The following is a 20098-nucleotide window of genomic DNA, read 5'->3' as shown; positions in this document are numbered from 1 at the left end:
ATTTGAATCTTGTCAAATGATATTTAAATGTATTAAATCATTTAAATACTGTTACTTTCCTGTTTATTACTAAAGCTGCTTTGAAACAATGTGCATTGTATAAGTGGTTATGTAAATAAAGGTGACTTGACTTAATGTGGTTTGTTTATTGAAATGTAGATAGTATTGTGAGTGTTATGAAACATGAATGAGAATGCAGAAGCTGCTCTATTTAAAGCAGCAGCGATTCTGCTGAGGAAGAGGAAGCGGTGGGCGGAGCCTGTAGATGATTGACAAACGGAGGGATTGACCTCACCATCATGCGATATGAAGTAACCGGAGATCTAACGGCGACATACATCGGACCACCGTCGTGAAACTCATGATTCACGCTCGTTTATAACGAAAAACACTGGAAAAGTGATCAGAGAAGCATCCGGCTGTTTCTACACTCGATGATCAGATTAAGGTTACCTCCGGTTTAACCTATGCGTTCCTGAGAATAAGTTAAAGAGCCGCATCGTTGCTATTGTATCTGATGTAAATAAATGCTCAACTGTAAAGACTCCAGAAGTGTGTTTGCGGAACTGAGAATGTTCGAGAATAAAGGAATCTTCAGCATTTGTGTGGATGTCGGCTGTCTGCTGCTCGGTAAGAGTTCATTCACATTCAGTCAAAACAGTCCTGATGGAAACTCTTACAGATGTCTGGCCTTCCTTGGTATCCTGTGATTTTGTTGAACAAATCTGCGTTGTTTCTGTCAATGCTTGAGATTCTAACAGCTCGCACGAACATTGTTTCAGTTCCGCACATCGATGAAACATTTATTTCAGTCGCATATTCAATAATATGGGCTATTCATACGTCACTGTATATTTACATTACGAGCTCAAATACAAACTATTATTACTCAGAAAAAACAGTACAAGCTTGTATCGAGATATAATTCTTTAGCTTCTTTTATCAGGTGAGATAAAAGCACAACTGTAGGCTATACTAATGTTCACAAAGAAGTTGTGTTTACATTATAGCCCTACTGTAAAAATAGCCCAGCGAACAAAAATGTTCAAAGAACGTTTTGTCAATGTTATTTTTATCTTTTAATAGTTTTAAAACATTTTTCTTGGTTTTGCAAATGCTAGAGAAAACATTAAGGCAACGTTTTGTTGTCATTTAAGACTACTTTGGAAAGGTACTGTAAGAAAAGTAAAAGTAATGTAATCAGTGTTGGGTGTATCTTGGGTGTAAGTACTGTTTCCCTTGAAAAAGTAAAGTAAGGGATTATTTTTTTTGTAATTATAGTAGTATATTAGCCAAATATTGTCCTATTCTAACAAACCATCAGTGGTGTATAAAGTACCTGAAAGTCATGCTTAAGTAAAAGGACAGATATCTTAGAAGAAAATGACTTTGGTAGAAGTTGAAGTCACGTTTAGAATATTACTTGAGTAAAAGTCTTTGTATGTGATATTTATTGTACTTAAGTACAAAAAGTATTTTTTTTTTTAAATCTTTAATGTAGAAGTACAAGTAAATGCATTTTTTTCCCGCAATTGTGAGTTTATATCATCCATTTTCTGAAAAAAAGTCTGAATTATGAGTTTATATTGCAATTGCAATTGCAATTAGGGGCATATTGAGGCAAAAGTCACAGTTCATAGTTAGTAAAGAGTGAGAATTGGACTATAATCTAAAGTGTGACTAGAATCATTTGTGACAACAAACAATTTTTTGGAGATAAATAAGCTTTTCATTAATGTATGGTTTGTTAGAATAGGACAATATTTGGCTGAAAAACAACTATTTCAAAATCTGAGGGTGCAAAAAAATCTAAATATTGAGAAAATCACCATTAAAGTTGTCCAAATGAAGTTCTTAGCAATGCATATTACTAATCAAAAATTAAGTTTCGATATATTTACAGTAGGAAATTTACAAGGTATCTTCATGGAACATGATCTTAATATCCTAATGATTTTTGGCATAAAAGAAAAAAATTGACCAATTTGATCATTTTGTAAGTAATAACATTTTCTGCAGGTATAAAGAAGGTCTTAAAGTCTTAATTCGTCTACTTAAGAGGTCTTAAATCAGACTAGAAAGTCTTGAATTCATAAAGTAATGGCATTAAATGTTGATTACAAAAAATGAATGTTGAATTAAATAGATGAGAATAGAATAGATAAGTCATTTTGATCAATTTCTCAAAAAACAAGACTTATCTTATCATTCTGCTTGTTAAATAAACATATCTTGATTTAAGAATCTTTAGACATTTGTGCTGGAAAATGACAAAAGTGGTGTATTTTCTTTTCTTGGTCTTAAAAAGGTCTTAAATTTGCCTAGATATTTAAGAGCAGACAACTTTAAACAAATGTACTAATGTTACTGGAAGAACATTTCTTCATAACTTTGTCAAAACATTCTGAGAACATTCCCTGTTTGCTGGGACTTTATTTTTTATTATATATATATATATTTTTTTTTGTTCACAAAAGCACATATAGTAGGCTAGTAAACCTACTTTACATGCAACATATTCCAGATACCCAAGCCACTGTTAGCTCTATATTATGTGCATTATTAGATCATGCATAAGGGAAAATCTTCAGTGGAAAGACTGTGATTCCTAACTCAATTAATGGCAACAGTAGGGAATTCACTGGACAAATGAATGCCAGAATAATAAGACTAGTCTGGTGACACAGAATACCTCTATTGTTGAGTAATAGCATGAAGTAATTTATTATTTTGCATTAGTGTCTCTCCTCAGCAGAATGTGCACAGAGATGCTGTTCTTCTCTAATAGTGTGTAGTCTTAAGTAGCACGGGTATATTTGTAGCAATAACCAAAAATACATTGTTTGGGTCAGAATTATGCCAAAAATCATTAGGATATTGAGTAAAGATCATGTTCCATGAAGATATTTTGTAAATTTCCTACTATAAATATATCAAACGCATTTTTTATTAGTAATATGCATTGCTAAGAACTTCATTTGGACAACTTTGAAGGCGATTTTCTCAATATTTGGATTTTTTTGCCGATTTTTAAACAGTAGTATCTCAGCCAAATATTGTCCTATCCTAACAAACCATCAGTGGTGTATAAAGTACCTGAAAGCAATTCTTAAGTAAAAGTACTGATTTTTAACCAGAAAACCACTTTGGTAGAAGTTGAAGTCACCGTTTAGAATATTACTTGAGTAAAAGTCTTAAAGTATGTGATATTTGTTGTACTTAAGTACAAAAAGTGTTTTTATTTATCTTAAATGTACTTAAGAATTGAGAGTAAAATTACAAGTAAATGCTATTTTTTTTTTAATTTAAAGTTTATGTCATCCATTTCTGAGAAAAAAGTCAGAATTATGAGTTTATATTGCAATTCTGACTTTATTTCACACAACTGTTTATATCATCCATTTCTGAGAAAAAACATGCATTTGTGAGGAAAAAGTCAGATTTGTGAGATACAAACTTGCAATTGCAAGAAAACAGAATTGCGATATACAAACTCGCATTTGTGAGGAAAATTATTTATTTCCCTCACAAATTGAGTTTATATCATCAATTTCTAAAAAGAAAAAAGTCAGAATTCTGAGTTTTATCTCGCAATTCAGACTTTTTTCTGATATAAAAAGTCAGAATTATGAGTTGATAAACTTTGTGTTTGCTCACAAAAACTTTTGTGACGAAAAAAAAAAACATTTTTTGAGGGAAAGGCAATTTTTTTGTGAGCAAACACTTTCTAGATAGAACGCAGTACTTTTGTGAGATATTTTTTTTCATACAGTTGTGCAAAATTAAGAAAAAGATAACCTTTTTCTCACGGTTGCGAATTAATATCTCGCAATTCTGACTGAGATCCTGACTTCTGACTATTTTGTAGGAAGTAGTGAATATGCTTTGGGGAAATGTATCAGAGTAAAAGTATACATTTTAATTAGGAAATGAAGTGGAGTAAAAGTAAAAGGAGGCTGAAAAATAAAAACTGTACAGATAAAGTACAGATACTCCCAAAAAATACTTAAGTACTGTAATGAAGTATTGTTAAGTATAACTAAGATGAGAACAAAACTTTAAGATAGATTACAGCAGGGAACACTTGTAATAAACCCCATGTTGTGATATAAATAAAACTATGACGCTTCATATTGTGGTTTCTGTCTTTGTTGCAGCTGGGCTTCCATTTGCGATATTGAATATTCAGCACACGCCGTTCAAAAGAGGCTTTTTCTGCAGCGATGACTCCATCAGGTACCCGTTTAAAGAAGATACCATATCCTACCAGTTACTGATGGGAATAATAATTCCATTCACACTGTTGGTAGTAAGTATCCAATTGCTTTTTTAACCAGTACTTTACTAAAGAGTCAATACAGTTGATCAAAACTTCATGCATTTTATTTCTCTTCACCACAGATAATCTTCGGTGAGTGTTTTTCCATATATCTGCGCTCCAGAGCTTCCTTCAGTTATGAGTATGTAGCGTGTGTTTACAAGGCTGTGGGATCATTCGTGTTTGGAGCGGCGTTGAGCCAGTCGCTGACTGATATCGCCAAATACACCATCGGCCGACTGCGGCCGCACTTCCTGACTGTGTGTAAACCACACTGGAACCTCATTGATTGTAAATCAGGGTATATTGAGAACTTCAATTGCACAGGAGATCCAGTCTTCACCAATGAAGGCCGGTGAGTGCACAACAATGCAATGCATGCGTTTCTTTACTCAAATATTACGGTGCAATATGATCAAGTCATGCACTAAAACTTTTTTTGTAGAAGAAATGCATATATACAGTCAAGCCCGAAATTATTTATACCTCTGGCAAACTCTGATTTAAAGTTACTTTTATTCAACCAGCAAGTTTTTTTTTTTTTTTTGACCGGAAATGACACAGACGTCTCCCAAAAGGCATCATCTTTTATTTACGTTTGAACAAAAAGTGGCATGTCCAAAATTATTCATACCCTTCTCAATAATCAATTGAAAAGCCTTTATTGGCTATTACAGCAATCAAACGCTTCCTATAATTGCTGAGCAGCTTTTTGCATGCCTCCACTGGTATTTTTGCCCATTCATCTTTAGCGATAAGCTCCAGCTCTTTCAGGTTGGAGGGTCTCCTTGCCATCACCCTGATCTTCAGCTCCTCCACAGATTCTCAATTGGATTTAAGTCAGGACTCTGGCTGGGCCACTGCAAAACGTTAATGTTTTTGTCTGCTAACCATTTCTTCACCACTTTTGCTGTGTGTTTTGGGTCGTTGTCGTGCTGAAATGTCCACTGGTGCCCAAGGCCAAGTTTCTCTACAGACTGCCTGATGTTGTTGTTGAGACTTTTGATGTATTGCTCCTTTTTCATGGTGCCGTTTACTGTGATTAGGTTCCCTGGTCCACCGGCTGAAAAACACCCCAAAAACATTAGGTTCCCACCACCATGCTTAACAGTGGGGATGGTGTTCTTAGGGTTGAAGGCTTCTCCTTTTTTACGCCAAATGAAGGCTACATCATTGTGGCCAAACAATTCAGTTTTTTTATCTGACCTTAAAACAGAAGACCAGAAGTCGTCTTCTTTGTCCAGATGAGCATTTGCAAAGGCCAAGCAGGCTTTGTGTGCCTTATCTGGAGAAGTGGTGTCCTCCTTGGTCTGCGTCTGTGTAGCCCAGCGGTGTTCAGTGTCCGTTGGACTGTCTGCCTTGAGATGTTCCACCAGCAGAGCCCAAATTCATCAGGGCCTTGGTGGTGATCCTTGGATTCTTTATACCTCTCTCACTATCCTCCTGGCCAGCACAGGTGTCACTTTTGGCTTCCGACCACATCCTCTGAGATTTTTCACAGTGTGGAACGTCTTGCATTTTTTAATAATACTTTGCACTGTAGCCTCTGGAACTTCAAAACATTTAGATATGGTTTTATAGTCCTTTCATGACTTGTGAGCAGCCACAATGCGCAGCCACTGGTCCTCAGTGAGCTCCTTTGTCTCAGCCATTAGTCATGACTGTCCACAAACCAACAGCAGAGATTATGTTTTTCACCTGTTGAGTTGATTAAAACAGCTGTTCCCAATGAATCAGGGTAATTATGATGCTTTAGAACAGCTTGGACTATTTGGAATTGTATAGAACTTTGCATTTTCCCGTAGACTGTGACAGTTTGCAAAGGGTATAAATAATTTTGGACATCCCTGCTGAAAAAACCAACATATGCTGGTTAGGTATGTTTTGGTGCTGGGATGCTGGTTTTAGCTGGTTTATGCTGGTCCTTTGCTGGTTTATGCTGGTCATGTTGCTGGTTAATGCTGGTCCTTTGCTGGTTTATGCTGGTCCTTGACCAGCAACATGACCAGCATAAACCAGCAAAGGACCAGCATTAACCAGCTAAGGACCAGCATAACCAGCAAAGGACCAGCATAAACCAGCAAGGGACCAGCATAAACCAGCAACATGACCAGCATAAACCAGCAAAGGACCAGCATTAACCAGCAACATGACCAGCATAAACCAGCAAAGGACCAGCATAAACCAGCAAGGGACCAGCATAAACCAGCAACATGACCAGCATAAACCAGCAACATGACCAGCATAAACCAGCAACATGACCAGCATAAACCAGCAACATGACCAGCATAAACCAGCAAAGGACCAGCATTAACCAGCAACATGACCAGCATAAACCAGCAACATGACCAGCATAAACCAGCAACATGACCAGCATAAACCAGCAAAGGACCAGCATAAACCAGCAAGGGACCAGCATAAACCAGCAACATGACCAGCATAAACCAGCAACATGACCAGCATAAACCAGCAACATGACCAGCATAAACCAGCAAAGGACCAGCATAAACCAGCAAAGGACCAGCATAAACCAGCAAGGGACCAGCATAAACCAGCAACATGACCAGCATAAACCAGCAAAGGACCAGCATTAACCAGCAACATGACCAGCATAAACCAGCAACATGACCAGCATAAACCAGCAACATGACCAGCATAAACCAGCAAAGGACCAGCATAAACCAGCAAGGGACCAGCATAAACCAGCAACATGACCAGCATAAACCAGCAACATGACCAGCATAAACCAGCAACATGACCAGCATAAACCAGCAACATGACCAGCATAAACCAGCAAGGGACCAGCATAAACCAGCAAAGGACCAGCATAAACCAGCAACATGACCAGCATAAACCAGCAACATGACCAGCATAAACCAGCAACATGACCAGCATAAACCAGCAACATGACCAGCATAAACCAGCAACATGACCAGCATAAACCAGCAAGGGACCAGCATAAACCAGCAAAGGACCAGCATAAACCAGCAACATGACCAGCATAAACCAGCAACATGACCAGCATAAACCAGCAAGGGACCAGCATAAACCAGCAAGGGACCAGCATAAACCAGCAACATGACCAGCATAAACCAGCAACATGACCAGCATAAACCAGCAACATGACCAGCATAAACCAGCAAAGGACCAGCATAAACCAGCAAGGGACCAGCATAAACCAGCAACATGACCAGCATAAACCAGCAACATGACCAGCATAAACCAGCAACATGACCAGCATAAACCAGCAACATGACCAGCATAAACCAGCAAAGGACCAGCATAAACCAGCAAAGGACCAGCATAAACCAGCAACAGGACCAGCATAAACCAGCAACATGACCAGCATAAACCAGCAACAGGACCAGCATAAACCAGCAACATGACCAGCATAAACCAGCAACATGACCAGCATAAACCAGCAACATGACCAGCATAAACCAGCAAGGGACCAGCATAAACCAGCAAGGGACCAGCATAAACCAGCAACATGACCAGCATAAACCAGCAACATGACCAGCATAAACCAGCAACATGACCAGCATAAACCAGCAACATGACCAGCATAAACCAGCAACATGACCAGCATAAACCAGCAACATGACCAGCATAAACCAGCAAGGGACCAGCATAAACCAGCAACATGACCAGCATAAACCAGCAACATGACCAGCATAAACCAGCAACATGACCAGCATAAACCAGCAACATGACCAGCATAAACCAGCAAGGGACCAGCATAAACCAGCAAAGGACCAGCATAAACCAGCAACATGACCAGCATAAACCAGCAACATGACCAGCATAAACCAGCAACATGACCAGCATAAACCAGCAAGGGACCAGCATAAACCAGCAAGGGACCAGCATAAACCAGCAACATGACCAGCATAAACCAGCAACATGACCAGCATAAACCAGCAACATGACCAGCATAAACCAGCAAAGGACCAGCATAAACCAGCAAGGGACCAGCATAAACCAGCAACATGACCAGCATAAACCAGCAACATGACCAGCATAAACCAGCAACATGACCAGCATAAACCAGCAACATGACCAGCATAAACCAGCAAAGGACCAGCATTAACCAGCAACATGACCAGCATAAACCAGCAACATGACCAGCATAAACCAGCAACATGACCAGCATAAACCAGCAAAGGACCAGCATAAACCAGCAAGGGACCAGCATAAACCAGCAACATGACCAGCATAAACCAGCAACATGACCAGCATAAACCAGCAAAGGACCAGCATAAACCAGCAAAGGACCAGCATAAACCAGCAAGGGACCAGCATAAACCAGCAACATGACCAGCATAAACCAGCAAAGGACCAGCATTAACCAGCAACATGACCAGCATAAACCAGCAACATGACCAGCATAAACCAGCAACATGACCAGCATAAACCAGCAAAGGACCAGCATAAACCAGCAAGGGACCAGCATAAACCAGCAACATGACCAGCATAAACCAGCAACATGACCAGCATAAACCAGCAACATGACCAGCATAAACCAGCAACATGACCAGCATAAACCAGCAAGGGACCAGCATAAACCAGCAAAGGACCAGCATAAACCAGCAACATGACCAGCATAAACCAGCAACATGACCAGCATAAACCAGCAAGGGACCAGCATAAACCAGCAAGGGACCAGCATAAACCAGCAACATGACCAGCATAAACCAGCAACATGACCAGCATAAACCAGCAACATGACCAGCATAAACCAGCAAAGGACCAGCATAAACCAGCAAGGGACCAGCATAAACCAGCAACATGACCAGCATAAACCAGCAACATGACCAGCATAAACCAGCAACATGACCAGCATAAACCAGCAACATGACCAGCATAAACCAGCAAAGGACCAGCATAAACCAGCAAAGGACCAGCATAAACCAGCAAAGGACCAGCATAAACCAGCAACATGACCAGCATAAACCAGCAAAGGACCAGCATTAACCAGCAACATGACCAGCATAAACCAGCAACATGACCAGCATAAACCAGCAACATGACCAGCATAAACCAGCAAGGGACCAGCATAAACCAGCAAGGGACCAGCATAAACCAGCAACATGACCAGCATAAACCAGCAACATGACCAGCATAAACCAGCAACATGACCAGCATAAACCAGCAACATGACCAGCATAAACCAGCAACATGACCAGCATAAACCAGCAACATGACCAGCATAAACCAGCAAAGGACCAGCATAAACCAGCAAGGGACCAGCATAAACCAGCAACATGACCAGCATAAACCAGCAACATGACCAGCATAAACCAGCAACATGACCAGCATAAACCAGCAACATGACCAGCATAAAACAGCAAGGGACCAGCATAAACCAGCAAAGGACCAGCATTAACCAGCAACATGACCAGCATAAACCAGCAACATGACCAGCATAAACCAGCAACATGACCAGCATAAACCAGCAAGGGACCAGCATAAACCAGCAAGGGACCAGCATAAACCAGCAACATGACCAGCATAAACCAGCAACATGACCAGCATAAACCAGCAACATGACCAGCATAAACCAGCAAAGGACCAGCATAAACCAGCAAGGGACCAGCATAAACCAGCAACATGACCAGCATAAACCAGCAACATGACCAGCATAAACCAGCAACATGACCAGCATAAACCAGCAACATGACCAGCATAAACCAGCAAAGGACCAGCATAAACCAGCAAAGGACCAGCATAAACCAGCAAAGGACCAGCATAAACCAGCAACATGACCAGCATAAACCAGCAAAGGACCAGCATTAACCAGCAACATGACCAGCATAAACCAGCAACATGACCAGCATAAACCAGCAACATGACCAGCATAAACCAGCAAGGGACCAGCATAAACCAGCAAGGGACCAGCATAAACCAGCAAAGGACCAGCATAAACCAGCAACATGACCAGCATAAACCAGCAAAGGACCAGCATTAACCAGCAACATGACCAGCATAAACCAGCAACATGACCAGCATAAACCAGCAACATGACCAGCATAAACCAGCAAGGGACCAGCATAAACCAGCAAGGGACCAGCATAAACCAGCAACATGACCAGCATAAACCAGCAACATGACCAGCATAAACCAGCAACATGACCAGCATAAACCAGCAAAGGACCAGCATAAACCAGCAAAGGACCAGCATAAACCAGCAAAAGACCAGCATAAACCAGCAAAGGACCAGCATAAACCAGCAACATGACCAGCATAAACCAGCAACATGACCAGCATAAACCAGCAACATGACCAGCATAAACCAGCAAAGGACCAGCATAAACCAGCAAGGGACCAGCATAAACCAGCAACATGACCAGCATAAACCAGCAACATGACCAGCATAAACCAGCAACATGACCAGCATAAACCAGCAACATGACCAGCATAAACCAGCAAAGGACCAGCATTAACCAGCAACATGACCAGCATAAACCAGCAACATGACCAGCATAAACCAGCAACATGACCAGCATAAACCAGCAAAGGACCAGCATAAACCAGCAAGGGACCAGCATAAACCAGCAACATGACCAGCATAAACCAGCAACATGACCAGCATAAACCAGCAAAGGACCAGCATAAACCAGCAAAGGACCAGCATAAACCAGCAAGGGACCAGCATAAACCAGCAACATGACCAGCATAAACCAGCAAAGGACCAGCATTAACCAGCAACATGACCAGCATAAACCAGCAACATGACCAGCATAAACCAGCAACATGACCAGCATAAACCAGCAAAGGACCAGCATAAACCAGCAAGGGACCAGCATAAACCAGCAACATGACCAGCATAAACCAGCAACATGACCAGCATAAACCAGCAACATGACCAGCATAAACCAGCAACATGACCAGCATAAACCAGCAAGGGACCAGCATAAACCAGCAAAGGACCAGCATAAACCAGCAACATGACCAGCATAAACCAGCAACATGACCAGCATAAACCAGCAAGGGACCAGCATAAACCAGCAAGGGACCAGCATAAACCAGCAACATGACCAGCATAAACCAGCAACATGACCAGCATAAACCAGCAACATGACCAGCATAAACCAGCAAAGGACCAGCATAAACCAGCAAGGGACCAGCATAAACCAGCAACATGACCAGCATAAACCAGCAACATGACCAGCATAAACCAGCAACATGACCAGCATAAACCAGCAACATGACCAGCATAAACCAGCAAAGGACCAGCATAAACCAGCAAAGGACCAGCATAAACCAGCAAAGGACCAGCATAAACCAGCAACATGACCAGCATAAACCAGCAAAGGACCAGCATTAACCAGCAACATGACCAGCATAAACCAGCAACATGACCAGCATAAACCAGCAACATGACCAGCATAAACCAGCAAGGGACCAGCATAAACCAGCAAGGGACCAGCATAAACCAGCAACATGACCAGCATAAACCAGCAACATGACCAGCATAAACCAGCAACATGACCAGCATAAACCAGCAACATGACCAGCATAAACCAGCAACATGACCAGCATAAACCAGCAACATGACCAGCATAAACCAGCAAAGGACCAGCATAAACCAGCAAGGGACCAGCATAAACCAGCAACATGACCAGCATAAACCAGCAACATGACCAGCATAAACCAGCAACATGACCAGCATAAACCAGCAACATGACCAGCATAAAACAGCAAGGGACCAGCATAAACCAGCAAAGGACCAGCATTAACCAGCAACATGACCAGCATAAACCAGCAACATGACCAGCATAAACCAGCAACATGACCAGCATAAACCAGCAAGGGACCAGCATAAACCAGCAAGGGACCAGCATAAACCAGCAACATGACCAGCATAAACCAGCAACATGACCAGCATAAACCAGCAACATGACCAGCATAAACCAGCAAAGGACCAGCATAAACCAGCAAGGGACCAGCATAAACCAGCAACATGACCAGCATAAACCAGCAACATGACCAGCATAAACCAGCAACATGACCAGCATAAACCAGCAACATGACCAGCATAAACCAGCAAAGGACCAGCATAAACCAGCAAAGGACCAGCATAAACCAGCAAAGGACCAGCATAAACCAGCAACATGACCAGCATAAACCAGCAAAGGACCAGCATTAACCAGCAACATGACCAGCATAAACCAGCAACATGACCAGCATAAACCAGCAACATGACCAGCATAAACCAGCAAGGGACCAGCATAAACCAGCAAGGGACCAGCATAAACCAGCAAAGGACCAGCATAAACCAGCAACATGACCAGCATAAACCAGCAAAGGACCAGCATTAACCAGCAACATGACCAGCATAAACCAGCAACATGACCAGCATAAACCAGCAACATGACCAGCATAAACCAGCAAGGGACCAGCATAAACCAGCAAGGGACCAGCATAAACCAGCAACATGACCAGCATAAACCAGCAACATGACCAGCATAAACCAGCAACATGACCAGCATAAACCAGCAAAGGACCAGCATAAACCAGCAAAGGACCAGCATAAACCAGCAAAAGACCAGCATAAACCAGCAACATGACCAGCATAAACCAGCAAAGGACCAGCATTAACCAGCTAAGGACCAGCATAAACCAGCAAGGGACCAGCTAAAACCAGCATCCCAGCACCAAAACATACCTAACCAGCATATGCTGGTTTTTCCAGCAGGGATGACACTTGTCCAAGTGTTTGTTGATGGGAAAATTGTAACGAAATGAGTCAGAACTGAACTGATTATAAAAACATACCAGAAAAACGAATATTTGACCAGTTTGGAAATGAAAACAACCACTGTTGTTTTTTCTTAAGACATGGAAGATGCATTTAAGGCAAAACAATACAGGTCAATAGGGAATAGTGAATAGTGCATCTTTATTGCACATTTTCTGAAGTTTTCTTAAGTATGCACTAATTTGGATACATTTCCAGAACTTAAGTCTGAACACTGAATAAAACCAGGTCTAAAACTCTTGTTTGGTTTTGTTGGTATATTAAAGTTAATGTGTAATAAGTTTTTTCCAAAGGGGATTCCCAAATGCCCAAAGCTGTCCCCAATGAATCAGGGTAATTAGGAAACTTTAGAACAGCTTGGACTATTTGGAATGGTACAGAACTTTATATTTTCCCATAGACTGTGACAGTTTGTAAAGGGTATGAATAATTTTGGACATGCCACTTTTTGTTCAAATGTAAATAAAAGCTGAGAAATATATTTTTCCACCATGATGCCTCTTGTACATCGTCTTATTATCTTTTGGGAGAAGCCTGTGTCATTTCCAGTCAAAAAAAAAATGCTGTTTGAATAAAAGTAACTTTAAGTCAGAATTTGCCAGGGGTATGAATAATTACGGGCTTGACTGTATATATAGCGTGAAGTCTGATCTTTGAGAAAATGTAAAGGGTTCCTAGCTTTTTCAAAGCTTTGTTCATTGTTTAACATCTTTACTCAACGGTAGCATAAATTTGTCCTATAGTGTGACAGCAAATATAACAAAACAAACAAACTGATAATAATATACAAGTAGCATGAGAGACATTTATCTTCATTGTTAGACACGCATTTTCATATGTGACCCTGGAGCACAAAACCAGTCTTAAGTCGCTGGGGTATATTTGTAGCAATAGCCAAAAATACATTGCATGGGTCAAAATTTTTGATTTTTCTTTTATGCCAAAAATCATTAAGAAATTAAGTAAAGTTCATGTTCCATGAAGATTTTTTGTAAAATTCCTACTGTAAACATATCAAAATGTAATTTTTTATTTGTAATATGCATTGTTAAGAACCTAATTTGGACAATTTTAAAGGTGATTTTCTCAGTCTTTTTGATTTTTTTGCATCCTCAGATTTCTGATTTCAAATAGATGTATCTCAGTCAAATATTGTCCTATCCTAACAAACCATACATCAATAGAGAGCTTATTTATTGAGCTTTCATATGATGTATAAATCTCAGTTTTGTCAAATTTAACCTTATGACTGGATTTGTGGTCCAGGGTCACATATAGTGTTATTTATTTGATATGAAATTATAATTACCAAATTTTTCACCATGACTTGTTGTAATAGTTTTAGTCCACTGGTGACAAGTGAAATCCAAAATCCAAACAGAGACGTGAAAGTGCCATGTCATGTCAACAACCCAAGTGCATTGTTTGATTTAGAAAAGAACACTGTTCTGGTTGCCATCTGATTTGCTAATTTGATGCACAATCTTCAACCGACAGGCTTTCCTTTTATTCTGGTCACTCATCGTTCTCCATGTACTGTATGCTGTTCCTCGCTGTAAGTGTTTTTTATGAGAATATTTCACCCGTTTCATCATATTTAAGGCAAGATGTTACAGGCAAAACCAGTGTTTTTTATGCACTAACGTGTCTTATTTTAAGAATTTACATTTATTTGATTGCATTTTATCTATTTACATCTATTCCAATCCATATATTTAAAGTTTTTTCAATTACAAACACCAAACTATACAGATTTATTCCTCTCTATATTCTGAAGGTTTGTTCATATTTCATTCACACTGATTGATACAACATTTCACTCCTAAAAACATGGTGAAAATATGATTTCTGATTTATGGAGGGATAAAAAGAGAATTCCAAAATCCCCTCTGGAAAAACCTTTAACTCTAATATGACGACAAAATCAAACTAGAATATCAAACCTGGCTTTATCTGAAGTTCAGATTTATGTTTTAGAATTAGTATTCAAACTGTGCATATTTAATTAGATAATACCTGTATATTATACACAGTATATTATTGTATAAATATATGTGATGAGGTTTTTTTTAAAATTGAGATTTAAATATCATCTGAAAGCTGAATAAAAAAGCTTTCCATTGATGTATTGATTTGTTAGGATAGGACCACATTTATTTAGAGAATAAAGTCGAGTTTATAAAAATAGTCAAAATGTTTAGAGATTAAAGTCGATATTACGAGAATAAAGTTGAAATATTTGAAGAATTAAGTAGAAATTATGAAAATAGTCAAAAGAAATTAAAGTCAAAATGTTTTGAGAATAAAGTCAAATTTTTTTGAGAATAAAGTCAAAATTACGAGAATAAAGTCAAAATGTTAAAAAAATAAAGTCAAAATGTTTTGAGAATAAAGTCTAAATTATGAAAATAGTCTAAATGTTTAAAAAATTTAGGTCGAAATTATGAAAATAGTAAAAATGATTAAAGTAGAAATTACAAGAATTAAATCGAAATTACGAGAATAAAGTTAAAATGTTTTGAGAATAAAGTCGAAGTAATATTAGAATAAAATTTAAATTAAGAGAATAAAGTTAAAATGTTTAGAGAATAAAATCGAAATTCTGAAAATAGTCCAAATGTTTAGAGATTAAAGTCGAAATTAAGAGAATAAAGTTAAAATGTTTAGAGAATAAAATCGAAATTCTGAAAATAGTCCAAATGTTTAGAGATTAAAGTCAAAATTATGAGAATGAAGTTAAAATGTTTAGACAATAAAGTCGAAATATTACAAGAATGAAGTCGAAATACGAGAATAAAGTGAAAATGTTATGAGAATAAAGTCGAAATGTTTCAAGAATAAAGTCTAAATTATGAGCATAAAGTTGAAATGTTTAGAGAATAAAGTCGAAATATATAAATAATAAAGTCAAAATTTCAAGAATAAAGTCTAAATGTTTCGAGCATAAAATCAAATAGTTGGCTGAGATACAACTATTTTAAAAACTGGAATCTGAGGGTGCAAAAAAATGTGAATATTGAGAAAATCACCTTTAAAGTTGTCCAAATGAAGTTCTTAGCAATGCATATTACTAATAAAAAAATAACTTTTGATATAATTACGGTAGGACATTTACAAAATATCTTAACTTAACTTAATATCCTAATGTATTTTGGGCATAAAAGAAAAATCGATCATTTTGACCCATACAGTGTATTGTGGAGACTGGTTTTGTGGTCTTACACACTAATATATTTCTCTTTTCAGCTCTATCTCCAGTCTAGACTGAGGGCAGGTTGGGCTCGACTGGTTCGGCCGACTCTGCAGTTCTCTTTCATCGCAGCGTCTCTTTATGTGGGTCTGTCGCGTGTCTCTGATTATAAACACCACTGGAGTGACGTTCTCACTGGACTCATGCAGGGAGCTGCAGTGGCGCTGTTCACTGTAAGTAGACCAGACGCTCATTAATACATGCATGCCATGCTGTAACCAACACACCTCTCTCTCAACGCAGGTGTTCTTTGTGTCGGATCTGTTCAGCCCCAAACGCACCTCAAATAAAGATGAGGAGATCTCACACACGAGTCTTCAGGAGACGTCAGATCCGCCAAACCACTACGGCAGCACAGAGTGACACAGAAAATACTGATGAATGGAAGGAGTCGCAGTGGATTTTCCACTCTTAATGTAACAAGCAATCTTTTCCACAACAGATTCACTTCATGTTTAATAATATAACTGGGAAAAAGGTCATTTTTCATAACACACAGATGTAGAGACGAATACAATATCATCAAGATAAATACAGTGGCAGTGCAACAAATCTGCATTTATACTCTCCGCAGTTACTGCACTGAATGTGGCAGTGTTTATTTACAGACCTCATGGGGTTATTTATGTAACTAAAGATTCCTACTCAGAGTGTATGTAGTGTCAGTAAGTCATGGATGTCATTGGGAATGGTGCAGTACAAGACCACAGAAGAAAAACATTCCCATCATGCCACTAAATGTTGAAAATATTGAACTTTTGCTGTAGTGCACTCTAGGCAGTGAGCGCTTTAGGTCCTACTGGGCCTTCAAGAATCCAGTTTGCTGTATTCCCACTTGATTTTAAAATGACATGGCTCTTTCAACACACTCAAAACAGATCAAAATAAGGCTTTTTCATTCGCATTGATGGTTTCACAAAGAATCGTTAACATTTACAGAACCATTGTACAACAGTTTAAGTGCCACGTAAAAAAAAAAAAAAAAAAAAATATATATATATATATATATATATATATATATATATATGAGATTAAAGTCATGATAATTTGAGAATAAAGTTCAATTTTTTCGAAAATAAAGACGAAATCATGAGAATAAGGTCAAAATGTTTTAAGAATGAAGTTGAAATGTTTCAAGAATAAAGTCGAAATATTAAGTTTAAATATTTTGAGAATTAAGTCAAAATGTTACAAAAAAGTCTAAATGTTACAAGAATAAAGTCTAAATGTTTCGAGAATAAAGACTAAATATTTTGAGAATAAAGTCTGAATGTTTTGGGAATAAAGTCAAAATGTTACGAGAATAAAGTCGAAGTGTTTAGAGAATAAAGTAAAAGTGTTTCAAAAATAAAGTCGAAATGTTTTGAGAATAAAGTTTAAATGTTTTGAGAAAAAAGTCTAAGTGTTTAGAGAGTAAAGACAAAATTAATATTTCGAAATATTTCGAGAATAAATACGTAATTACGAGAATGAGGTAGGAAAAAAGTCGAAAATGTTTCGAGAATAAAAATGAAATTACGAGAATAAAGTCAAAATATTTCAAGAATGAAGTCGAAACGTTTTGAGAATAAAGACAAAATGTTTTGAAAATAAAGACGAAATATTATGAGAATAAAGTAGAAATGTTATGAGAATAAAGTCGAACTGCTTTGAGAATAAAGTCAAAATGTTTCGAAAATAAAGATGAAATTACGATGAAATGTTCGGAGAATAGCATCAAAATATTTTGAGAATAAAGTCTAAATGTTTTGGGAAAAATGTCAAAGTGTTTTGAGAATAACGTCGAAATGTTTCGAGAATGAAGTAAAAATTACGAGAATAAAGACGTAATTATGAGAATGAGGTAGAAATGTTTTAAGAATAAAGTTGAAAATGTTTCGAGAATAAAAATGAAATTACGAGAATAAAGACAAAATATTTCAAGAATGAAGTCTAAATGTTTCGAGAATAAAGTCTAAGTGTTTCGAGTCGAAATGTTTTGAAAATAAAGTTGAAATATTATGATAATAAAGACAAAATATTATGAGAATAAAGTCAAAATTATGAGAATAAAGTAAAAATGTTTCGAAAATAAAGATGAAATCACGATGAAATGTTCGGAGAATAGCATCAAAATATTTGGAGAATAAAGTCGAAAAGTTTTGAGAACAAAGACGAAATGTTACGAGAATAATTTTTCAAATATTTCAAGAATCAAGTCGAAGTGTTTCAAGAATAAAGACGTAATTACGAGAATAAGGTCGAAATCTTTTAAGAATATAAGTCGAAAATGTTTCAAGAATAAAAATGAAATTATGAGAATAAAGTTGAAATAATTAGAGAATAAAGTCGAAATATTTCAAGAATAGTCTAAACTTTTTGAGAATAAAGTTAAAATGTTTCAAGAAAAAAGTTAAAATATTTCGAGAATAAAGAATAAATGTTTTGAGAATAAAGTTTTTTTTACTAAATTTTTTTAACATTTAATGAAATGTCTCAATGTAATCAGAAAGATGACTGATTTAAACTGAGGCAAATACAGTGATCTGTCTTGCCACATTAAAGAGCATGAAAAACATTATTGTAGTAGACATATTGTTTGTATTTGGCTATAAAATTAATTTTGAAAGCTGAGACTTTGAAATATCTCACAGTGCTCCCAATCCGGGCCATTTGCACTGCATTACTCTCAAAATATTAAAACTTTAAACTTGTAATTGCTACGAATTAATTCTAGTAATTTATTCTCAAAATACTTTGACTTTATTCTCGAAACATTTCAACTTTATTCTTGTAATTTTACTTGATTGTTTAAATATTTCAACTTTGTCAAAATATTTAGACTTTATTCTCAAAATATTTAGACTTTTTTTCTCATAATATTTTGACTTTATTCTCCAAATATTATGACTTTAATCTCCTAATCTTAGATTTTTTTTTTATGTGGCACTTAAACGCCATCGTATCATTGCATTATAGTGGAAAAATGTTCTTCACAATAAAAAATATGGTTCACAGAAAGGTTCTTTAGCAACCAAAAATGGTTCCTCTATGGCACTGCTGAGAAAACACCCTTCTGTAACCTTTATTGTATAAAAGCATATGCATCCATATCTATCAAACAATCCAGCGTTTCTATCAATGCAGTATAAAGTATAAATGTCTTTTTTAATGTTTTAAATGTTAAATGAAAACTTAAAACCAATGGATTATATACTTGACTGTAAGACACTTTTTTTCTATGGTTTACAGTTGCTTGAATGAATTGTTTTTAATATTGTGTCAAATTGTCATAAGAAAACGGGGAAAGTAGGTATGGGCCAAATTTGAGACATTTTGACTGCATTGAACTCAAATAATGCAAATGGTTATTTTATTGCTATTTTTAATTAACGTTGCTTTTTGTTATTTTAAAAGACCACAAGCTGTAAATATCCAAGCACTTGAATAACAGTGTTTGCCTTTAATAGCTTTATATGTACTTTGTATGCATCTTGTACAAAAATATCTTCCTTTTGCTGCTTCGTTTTGAATTCATTGGCGGCCCAATGAAACATGGTACTGTAAAGGATTTTCTTGCAATTAAAGCTCTGCCAGACCAACTGTGGTGTAGTTATTGATATCCAACTAATCATCATAATCATTTTGTCCTCAGCGGCGCCTCTAGCGGTCAGATTTTGTCTTTGGTTTCAAGCTTTGGTCAGTTTGATTCACTCGAATGAATCGCGAATCGAACCTGTTCGAAACGCGATTCAATCGAGTCCGCTCTTACAGATGCGATCGCTTCGCG

General features: G+C 37.5%; 2 protein-coding genes across 2 annotated transcripts in view; both read left to right on the top strand.

The window, feature by feature from the left end:
• Nucleotides 1-20098, top strand: part of LOC141286736 (leucine-rich repeat-containing protein 2-like) — a 371513-nt gene that overhangs the window by 193468 nt on the left and 157947 nt on the right. The gene's annotated exons all lie outside the window — the stretch shown is intronic.
• On the top strand, nucleotides 308-19910 carry LOC141286965 (phospholipid phosphatase 1-like). The gene is made up of 6 exons (XM_073819095.1): nucleotides 308-630; nucleotides 4158-4309; nucleotides 4402-4673; nucleotides 14577-14634; nucleotides 16326-16502; nucleotides 16573-19910. The coding sequence occupies exons 1-6, from the start codon at nucleotides 528-530 to the stop codon at nucleotides 16690-16692; spliced, it is 882 nt and encodes a 293-aa protein (XP_073675196.1). The 5' UTR covers nucleotides 308-527; the 3' UTR covers nucleotides 16693-19910.

This window comes from Garra rufa, chromosome 15 (assembly GCF_049309525.1).
Source record: "Garra rufa chromosome 15, GarRuf1.0, whole genome shotgun sequence".
In the NCBI taxonomy this organism is placed as follows: domain Eukaryota; kingdom Metazoa; phylum Chordata; class Actinopteri; order Cypriniformes; family Cyprinidae; genus Garra; species Garra rufa.
The sequence above is the reverse complement of the archived record's forward strand: the minus strand, read 5'-3'. Positions and strand labels throughout refer to the sequence as shown.

Bases quoted from the DNA above. Each gene is read 5' to 3' on its own strand.
- LOC141286965 (XM_073819095.1), top strand. From the start codon at position 528: ATGCTCAACTGTAAAGACTCCAGAAGTGTGTTTGCGGAACTGAGAATG. The intron at 4,310-4,401 runs GTAAGTATCCAA...TCTTCACCACAG, and splicing joins TTCCATTCACACTGTTGGTA to ATAATCTTCGGTGAGTGTTT. The intron at 16,503-16,572 runs GTAAGTAGACCA...CTCTCAACGCAG, and splicing joins CTGCAGTGGCGCTGTTCACT to GTGTTCTTTGTGTCGGATCT.